This window comes from Sander lucioperca, chromosome 3 (assembly GCF_008315115.2).
Source record: "Sander lucioperca isolate FBNREF2018 chromosome 3, SLUC_FBN_1.2, whole genome shotgun sequence".
NCBI classification, from domain to species: Eukaryota; Metazoa; Chordata; class Actinopteri; order Perciformes; family Percidae; genus Sander; species Sander lucioperca.
Window position 1 is genome coordinate 45,769,758 of NC_050175.1, and position 10,000 is coordinate 45,779,757.

The window sequence follows — 10,000 nt, forward strand, 5'->3', positions numbered from 1 at the left end:
TCGATCTGTTTGGATCTCCTGAATGATCCGGTGACTACTCCCTGTGGACACAGCTACTGCATGAACTGTATTAAAAGCCACTGGGATGGAGAGGAGCGTAAGTACAGCTACAGCTGTCCTCAGTGCAGACAGACCTTCACACCGAGGCCTGTCCTGCTGAAAAGCACCATGTTGGCAGATTTAGTGGAGCAACTGAAGAAGACTGGACTCCAAGCTGGTCCTGCTGATCACTGCTATCCTGGACCTGAAGATGTGGCCTGTGATTTCTGCACCGGGAGAAAACTCAAAGCACACAAGTCCTGTCTGGTGTGTCTGGCCTCTTACTGTGATCAACACCTCCAGCCTCATTATGATGTGGCTCCGTTAAGAAAACACAAGCTGGTGGAGCCGTCCAAGAAGCTCCAGGAGAACGTCTGCTCTCGTCACGATGAGGTAATGAAGATTTTCTGCCGTACTGATCAGCAGCTTATCTGTTCTCTCTGTTTAATGGATGAACATAGAGGCCACGACACAGTCTCAGCTGCGGCAGAAAGGACTGAGAGGCAGAAAGAGCTCGAGGGGAGTCGACTAAACATCCAGCAGAGAATCCAGGACAGAGAGAAAGATGTGTGGACACTTCAACAGGAAGTGGAGGCTATCGATCGCTCTGCTGATAAAGCAGTGGAGGACAGCGACAAGATCTTCACAGAGCTGGTCCGTCTCCTGGAGAAAAGAAGCTCGGATGTGAAGCAGACGGTCAGATCCCAGCAGAGAAGTGAAGTGAGTCGAGTCAGAGAGCTTCAGGAGAAGCTGGAGCAGGAGATCACTGAGCTGAAGAGGAAAGACTCTGAGCTGAAGAAGAAGCTCTCACACACAGAGGATCACAACCAGTTTCTACAAAAGCACTCCTGGTTCTCACAGCTCAGTGACTTCACAGAGTTACCCAGCACCGATATCCGTCCCTTGCGCTACTTTGGGGACGTGACAGCAGCCGTGTCAGAAGTCAGAGATAAACTACAGGAGGTTCTGAGAGAGGAATGGCCAAAAGTTTTACGGACAGTGACCGAAGTAGATGCTTTAGTGTCACAACAACTCAATCAATCAATCCCTCAAAGTCCGTGGCCACGTACAAACATTCAAAGAACTCCACGATCCACCCAAGTCTCGACTTCACAGCCCCAAACCCCCTTCTGGAAACAGAGGCAGGAACAGACTGATGCTATCATACAGCTTGAGAGGATGCATATCAGAGAACCTCCCGGGTGGGGTACACTCTCTGAGGTCATCGAAAAGTGTGGCAGGATGCATATCAGAGAACCTCCCGGGAGGCGTTCAAGACCTCCAAAGTCTGAGGCTATCACACAGCATGACAGGATACATGGCAGAGAACCTCCCGGGAGGCGTTCAAGAGCTCCACAGTCTGAGGCCATCTCACTGGAAGACAGGATGCATTTTAGAGAACCTCCCAGGCATTGGAGTCCTCCAAACTTCCTACGTAATCGAGGTTGTGCAGTTACCGAAGCATATGTTTCACTGTCACAACAACTAGATCAATCAACTCCAGGATCCTCCCAAGTCATGACTTCAGAGGAACTGTTGGCCATCACACTGGATGGGAAAAAAAAAGCGTCAAAAAAACGATAAGAAAGTTTAAATTCAATGAAATTTCAGTTTTGACCCGGGAAGACAAAATAACAGAGAAAAGTTCTGGCAGGTCGTTACGGAAACTCTGTTAGACTCGTTAATATAATAATATGTACATTATATAAAACTGCTCAGCTAATAAACTTCGGAAAACTGGAAGACAGGATGCATATCAGAGAAACTGCCGGGTGGCGTTCAAGTCCTCCAAACTTGCTATGTAATCGAGGTCGTACTCGTAGCAGATTCAACAGGGGACTGTGGAAATTATTTCCACACACACACACACACACACACACACACACACACACACACACACACACACACACACACACACAGACACACACACAGACACACACACACACACACACACACAGACACACACACACACACAGACACACACACACACACACACACACACACACACAGACACAAACACACACACACACACACACACACACACACAGACACACACACTGACACACACACAGACACACACACACACACACAGACACACACACACTTATACACACACACACACAGACACACACACACACGCACACACACAGACACACACACACACACACACACAAACACACACACATATACACACACACACACACACACACAGACACACACACACACACACAGGACTCTTCATTTTATGAAAGGAGATTTTGCCGAGATGTGTGAGCTGAAGTAAACAGGAAGTGGCAATGTTTTAGTTTTTAATTCTGTTGTGTTTGAGCATTGTTGTTATTAAATGATTGTAAAGATTTACAAATTGAAGTTAGCATTAGTTAGTATGTTAGCTCATGTTAGCATTTGTAAGCATGTTAGTATAAGTTAGCATAAGTTAGCATATCTTAGCATAAGTTAGCATATCTTAGCATGTTAGCATATGTTATCATGTTAGCATATCTTAGCATGTTAGCATATGTTATCATGTTAGCATATCTTAGCATATCTTAGCATATTTGAGCATGTTAGCATATTTTAGCATGTAAGCATATCTTAGCATGTTAGCATATCTTATCATGTGAGCATATCTTAGCATATTTGAGGATGTGAGCATATGTTAGCATATGTTAGCATGTGAGCATATGTTAGCATGTGAGCAGGAAAAAGTCTAAATATTTTTTTTGCGATTGGTGCATAGGAGAATATTATTGTTAAATCTCTGCATGGGTTGAAAATAAAATTGCCCAAACAAGACTTGAAAAATAATTAAAAAAAAAAATGATATTACGCCTAAAGAGAGAACACATAGCTCTTGTAGTTTTGCATTTTTATGCGTATTTTAATGATATTACTGCACATTTTGACTTAGTTGCTGTAAAATTATTTAATTTTCCTAATCATTGCTTCTGTATCTGTAATCAATGAGGAGGACGAGGAGGATGTCCAGCTGATTTATTTAATAAAATGATTTGTAAGAATTAACACAGTTTCTCTTTTATATTAAAAACTAAAATCTAACAAACACAAAACTGACAAAAACTTGACTTTAACCGAATATGTAAAACATGAAAACTGATCATCACTTCTATGTGAAATCTGACTGAGAAACGAGTGAAATGCCTTTAACCAATTTAATTCAAAAGATTTATCGATTAGCTGGCAACATATAATAATATTAATAACTAATAATTCCCTAAAGGCAACATTCAAACATCTTGTTTTCATTCACATATAGTGACCGACTGAGAATTATTAACAGAGCAGTTTAATATAATATATATATATATATATATATATATATATATATATATATATATATATATATATATATAAATTAGGGCTTTCAATCGATTAAAAAATGTAATCTCATTAATTACATACTCTGTGATTAATTAATTGAAATTAATCGCATACATAATTAATGGTGCCTGAACCAATACTTTTTAAGAAAGTAAAAAAAGAAAAGAAAACAAACGGTACTAAACAACAGTTGGTGACATTAAAGAACGGCTTGTTTATTGCTAAGGCCATATGGTCAAAATTAAATTATTTAATAATAATGTATAACAATAACAATAAGTTATTTCACTTGTAAATTGCTGTTGAACGACAAAAACAACCACCAGATGGGAAAAGGACATTTACAATAACTTCAAATGCACCACGAGGCTGTAGTTTACCAGTTTCATTGAACGCACCGTCTGTGTTGTTTCTCCGACGGCAGCTGCAGATTGTTACATCCCGCTGTTGAATCCTCTACAGTAAAACACCGTCACACTTTACACCGTTTAGAGTTAGCTGTCAGCATTTTAACCGTGTTTAATCCAGCTACTAGCTAGCGCTAGGCTAACGTTAGCTGCTCCTGAGTATAGTGTTAACTAGCTAGCGGTAGGCTAACGTTAGCAGCTGTTGAGTATAGTGTTAACTAGCTAGCGGTAGGCTAATGTTAGCTGCTGTTGAGTGTAATGTTAACTAGCTAGCGGTAGGCTAACGTTAGCTGCTGTTGAGTATAGTGTTAACTAGCTAGCGGTAGGCTAATGTTAGCTGCTGTTGAGTATAGTGTTAACTAGCTAGCGGTAGGCTAACGTTAGCTGCTATGAGTATAGTGTTAACTAGCTAGCGGTAGGCTAACGTTAGCTGCTGTTGAGTATAGTGTTAACTAGCGTCCCGTGCAGCGGTGTTTGTGTTTCCTGTATCGTCTGTTTCAGAGCATCAGAGAGAAGAGCAGACATATCAGTGGCTCCAGATTTCGGTAGCCAGGGTTGGCAGGAAGAAGATTTTTACAGTAAATGTTCCAGTTAATGATCCAGGCAGCACATTCTCGTCTCCCTCCTTCATTTTACAGTCCAATGGTGGCGTTATTTTTTCTCAGATTAATTAATCGAAATGAACGCGTTATTTTGACAGCCCTAATATATATATAGAACAAACAACAGACTTAAGTGGCCATATTATGCTCATTTTTAGGTTCATAATTGAATTTAGAGGTTGTACCAGAATAGGTTTACATGGTTTAATTTTCATAAAAAAAACATATATTTGTTGTACTGCTCATTGCTGCAGCTCCTCTTTTCACCCTGTGTTCAGGTCTCTGTTTTAGCTACAGAGTGAGACCTCTCACTGCTGTAACATCTTTGTTGGAAAAAATCTTAGAAATGTGGGAACATAGGGCCTAATTTTGAAGAAATCTTAGAAATGTGGGAACATAAGGCCTAATTTTGGAAAAAAATCTTAAGACAAGGGTTAAAACAAAATCAGCAAATAAACATCAAACTATGAATCACCAGACGACCCTTAGCCTATGAAACGGTCTGCAGCTCCCTCCATGAAAATGAAAGCCAGGTTTTCCGAGCCCGTCCTGAATGCATCACCGCCACCCCCCCCCACATGCCCCCCCACATGCCCCCCCCCTCGCCCGCCTCCTCCTCCTCAACGCCGCTGAGGTGTAAAATTCCCCTTTTCCTCTGCACTGTATTTTAATATTACTGCACATTTTGATTAAATTAAGCTGTAAAATGAGATTAAATCTCCAGGTTTAATCTTCGTAATCATTGCTTCTGTATCTGTAATCAACGAGGAGGACGAGGAGGATGTCCAGCTGATTTATTTAATAAAATCATTTCTTAGAATAAACACAGTCTAGCCTTTATACTAAAAACTAAAAGCTGCAACAAACACAAAACAGAAAACTGACAAAAATGTTGAAAAAAGCGCCATAAACGTAGGTTTTCCGAGCGTGCCCTGAATGCAGCACCACATTCCCCCCCGCCCGCCTCCTCCGTGCCGCTGAGGTGTAAAAATCCCCCTTTCCTCTGCGCTGAAACGGCAGCTGGGAGCGCCGCTATAAGAGGCGTATTAAAGGCGGATCAGAGCCGCGTTAGGAGGGAGAAACTGCTGCAGGAGAACATGTCGTCCTGAGAGGATTTCTAAACGCTGAGAGCAGCGGCAGGTTCCAGTGGGATGCGGCTGTGTGATGGGAGAGGATGGGCAACAAGCAAACAACCTTCACCGATGAGCAGCTGGAGGCCTTTCAGGTCTGCTATGCTTCCATGATATCATAACTCATGTTTATATCACCGAGATGTTTAACCGTATGAAGCAGAAGAAGCTTTAACATTCACAGAGCCGTCACGTTAATTAGGATGAACAGTGTTTTACAGAGCAGGCAGGGCTGCTGCTCTCTGATTGGCTGAGCCTCTCTCTGCATCCTGCTGATGTGATGCTGAAAGCAGATCCTCCCGGGGGAGGGGGTGGGGGGTGGGGGGCAGATGCATTCTGGGAAAGGAGACAGAAGCAGTGGTGTCAAACTCAGCTTCACTACGGGCCACACTGGGAAGAGGAGGATCACATCCAGAGACAGACATGTGGGCTGGGTCTCAAACCGCCTACTGCATACCTGCCAACACTCCCGTATTTCAGCCCTATCTCCTGGACCCCTCTCGGTTTGTTAGTTCTCCCAGGAAACTCCCGTAATTTGCAGCATGGCCCAAACTCCTTCATAAATAATCAGACCAATATGTTTGTCTAATGTTGACCAGTTGCCAGATCTTGTATGAAACGCATCCTATTCACACAATCCACCATATACAATGTTCAACCTGTTAGTCACCTCAACCTGGCAACATATAACCCTCAACCTGGCAACCTATAGCCCTCAACCTGGCAACCTAGAACCCTCAACCTGGCAACCTATAACCCTCAACCTGGTAACCTATAGCCCTCAACCTGGCAACCTATAACCCTCAACCTGGTAACCTAGAACCCTCAACCTGGCAACCTATAACCCTCAACCTGGCAACCTATAGCCCTCAACCTGGTAACCTAGAACCCTTAACCTGGCAACCTAGAACCCTCAACCTGGCAACCTATAACCTATAAACATTTTAAGACGGAAATAGGCCGTGCAGTTGCTGAATCTGTCTTCATTTCAGATCGACAAAGGTCAGTTTAAAAGATTTTCAATTTTCAGTTCAATCCCTGGCCCTGCAGGTATGAATGTGTGTGAATGGTGAATGGTTCCTGTACTATGTAGAAGCGCTTTGAGTAGTCGTTAAAAGGTTAGAAAAGTTAAAAAGACTAGAAAAGCGCTATATAAATACAGTCCATTTCCATTCCCATTTAAACCAATCACAATCATCGTGGGCGGGGCTAAGCTCCGGACGGAGCCACGGTGCCTCTGCTACATAGTCTCAGGAAGGAACTTGTTTTGGTGGAACATGTGTACCTTCAAAAGCAGTTTTAGTTTGGTTTTTTTGGGCTTTTCCACCTTTAATAGACAGGACAGCTAGGTGAGAAAAGGAGGGGGGAAGACATGCAGGAAATCATCACAGGTTGGACTCGAACCCTGGACCTCTGCGTTGAGGCATAAACCTCTCAATATATGTGCGCCTGCTCTACCCACTGATCCAACCCGACCACCAAAAGTAGTTTTTGACTTTTGTCAAAATGTGACGCTCTGTCTGCTAGTGATGTCCGGTCTTTATCCTGTTAATGTTTCCCCGCTGATCAAGACTACTCTCACAGTGACTCTGTTTGTTTCTAGGACTGCACCTTCTTCACCAGGAAAGAGATCCTGAGGTGAGTTTAAGCTGTAAAAAAACAATTCTCACTCTCATCACGTAAAATACAGAGGCTTGGTCAGGTGCCTTTGGTGTTGTTATTGATGCTAAAAGTCTCCTTTGGCAACAGATCTAAATGCAGTATATAGTAGTATGTAGAGAGACAGCAGTAGAGAGTAGTATGAAGAGAGACAACAGTAGAGAGTAGTATGTAGAGAGACAACAGTAGAGAGTAGTATCTAGAGAGACAACAGTAGAGAGTAGTATGTAGAGAGACAGCAGTAGAGAGTAGTATCTAGAGAGACAACAGTAGAGAGTAGTATGTAGAGAGACAGCAGTAGAGAGTAGTATGTAGAGAGACAGCAGTAGAGAGTAGTATGTAGAGAGACAACAGTAGAGAGTAGTATCTAGAGAGACAACAGTAGAGAGTAGTATGTAGAGAGACAACAGTAGAGAGTAGTATGTAGAGAGACAACAGTAGAGAGTAGTATCTAGAGAGACAACAGTAGAGAGTAGTATGTAGAGAGACAACAGTAGAGAGTAGTATCTAGAGAGACAACAGTAGAGAGTAGTATGTAGAGAGACAACAGTAGAGAGTAGTATCTAGAGAGACAACAGTAGAGAGTAGTATGTAGAGAGACAGCAGTAGAGAGTAGTATGTAGAGAGACAACAGTAGAGAGTAGTATCTAGAGAGACAACAGTAGAGAGTAGTATCTAGAGAGACAGCAGTAGAGAGTAGTATCTAGAGAGACAACAGTAGAGAGTAGTATCTAGAGAGACAACAGTAGAGAGTAGTATGTAGAGAGACAGCAGTAGAGAGTAGTATCTAGAGAGACAACAGTAGAGAGTAGTATGTAGAGAGACAGCAGTAGAGAGTAGTATGTAGAGAGACAGCAGTAGAGAGTAGTATGTAGAGAGACAACAGTAGAGAGTAGTATCTAGAGAGACAACAGTAGAGAGTAGTATCTAGAGAGACAGCAGTAGAGAGTAGTATCTAGAGAGACAACAGTAGAGAGTAGTATCTAGAGAGACAACAGTAGAGAGTAGTATGTAGAGAGACAGCAGTAGAGAGTAGTATCTAGAGAGACAACAGTAGAGAGTAGTATCTAGAGAGACAACAGTAGAGAGTAGTATCTAGAGAGACAACAGTAGAGAGTAGTATCTAGAGAGACAACAGTAGAGAGTAGTATGTAGAGAGACAGCAGTAGAGAGTAGTATGTAGAGAGACAGCAGTAGAGAGTAGTATGTAGAGAGACAACAGTAGAGAGTAGTATCTAGAGAGACAACAGTAGAGAGTAGTATGTAGAGAGACAGCAGTAGAGAGTAGTATGTAGAGAGACAACAGTAGAGAGTATCTAGAGACACAGTAGAGAGTAGTATCTAGAGAGACAGCAGTAGAGAGTATCTAGAGAGACACGTAGAGAGTAGTATCTAGAGAGACAACAGTAGAGAGTAGTATGTAGAGACACATAGAGAGTATATCAGAGACAACAGTAGAGAGTAGTATCTAGAGAGACAACAGTAGAGAGTAGTATGTAGAGAGACAGCAGTAGAGAGTAGTATGTAGAGAGACAGCAGTAGAGAGTAGTATGTAGAGAGACACAACAGTAGAGAGTAGTATCTAGAGAGACAACAGTAGAGAGTAGTATGTAGAGAGACAGCAGTAGAGAGTAGTATGTAGAGAGACAACAGTAGAGAGTAGTATCTAGAGAGACAACAGTAGAGAGTAGTATGAAGAGAGACAGCAGTAGAGAGTAGTATGTAGAGAGACAACAGTAGAGAGTAGTATGTAGAGAGACAACAGTAGAGAGTAGTATGTAGAGAGACAACAGTAGAGAGTAGTATGAAGAGAGACAGCAGTAGAGAGTAGTATCTAGAGAGACAACAGTAGAGAGTAGTATGTAGAGAGACAACAGTAGAGAGTAGTATGTAGAGAGACAGCAGTAGAGAGTAGTATGTAGAGAGACAACAGTAGAGAGTAGTATGAAGAGAGACAATAAACCCAACTGTCCTGTTCTTGTCCCGAGTGTCATGTAAACGTACCTTTTATAAGCCCACCCACCATCTTTTCCTAAACCTAACTGCATTAAAAGGGACACCAATAGTCCCGACCAGCGGGTTTAGATCTGACGCTAAAGGAGACTTTTACTGTCAATAACAACGCCAAAGATACCTGACCAAGCGTCCATATTTTACGTGATGGGAGTGAGAATGTGTTGGTGACGCGATGCTTCTCTGTCTCTACGAGTGTCCAATAATAATAATGATGATGATGTTACAACGTGACACGGTTTATATATTTGGTGTTGCAGACTCCACAGCAGATACCGTGAGCTGGCTCCACATTTAGTGCCGCTGGATTACACCAACAACCCCGACATCAGAGTTCCCCTCGCGCTTATCGTCGCCATGCCGGAGCTCAAGGTACACTGCTGATTATTCATTTAGCAACCGATTATGGTGAAGGCGCCCTCTGCACCTCCACTGCCGACATTTATTGGTTCAACTTAATTTTTACTTAAAGGTGCTTTGGATTTTGTATAAAGTGTGTGTGTGTGTGTGTGTGTGTGTATGTGTGTGTGTGTGTGTGTGTGTGTGTGTGTGTGTGTGTGTGTGTGTGTGTGTGTGTGTGTGTGTATTAAAGGTGCTGTAGGTAGGTTTGTGAAGATCTCGGACTTAGCCAAAAAATTTGAACATCAACAACTTCTCAGTCCCTCCCCCCTTTCTGCTAAAGCCCAAAACGGTCTCCTAAGCCCCTCCCCCCACAAGGGAGAATGAATGCGTGTGCATGAGCAGTGATTGACACGCAGTTAGAAACCCCCCCTGGCCCTGATTGGTGCATCTGAACAGTTAGACACTC

General features: G+C 42.6%; 2 protein-coding genes and 1 long non-coding RNA gene across 3 annotated transcripts in view; 2 read left to right on the top strand and 1 right to left on the bottom strand.

Annotated features, from left to right (window-relative positions):
* LOC116062659 (E3 ubiquitin/ISG15 ligase TRIM25-like) overlaps positions 1 to 1,638 on the top strand; it is a 1,854-nt gene extending 216 nt beyond the window's left edge. Inside the window, exon 1 of the mRNA XM_031317350.2 lies at positions 1 to 1,638. This exon is cut by the window's left edge and continues 216 nt beyond it. Within this exon, the coding sequence (XP_031173210.2) occupies positions 1 to 1,623 (1,623 nt within the window). The 3' untranslated portion in view covers positions 1,624 to 1,638.
* Positions 1,639 to 5,360: 3,722 nt separating this feature from the next.
* The window catches only part of LOC116062660 (calcium and integrin-binding family member 2-like), an 8,874-nt gene continuing 4,234 nt past the window's right edge, over positions 5,361 to 10,000 (top strand). The window contains exons 1-3 of the mRNA XM_031317351.2: positions 5,361 to 5,615; positions 7,124 to 7,158; positions 9,453 to 9,564. Of these exons, the coding sequence (XP_031173211.1) occupies positions 5,565 to 5,615; positions 7,124 to 7,158; positions 9,453 to 9,564 (198 nt within the window). The 5' untranslated portion in view covers positions 5,361 to 5,564. The remainder of the gene's footprint in view (positions 5,616 to 7,123; positions 7,159 to 9,452; positions 9,565 to 10,000) is intronic.
* LOC116062661 lies at positions 5,999 to 6,448 on the bottom strand. The gene is made up of 2 exons (XR_004896941.1): positions 6,373 to 6,448; positions 5,999 to 6,196 (listed from the first exon to the last, which is right to left on the bottom strand). It is a non-coding gene; the product is annotated as an uncharacterized LOC116062661 (long non-coding RNA).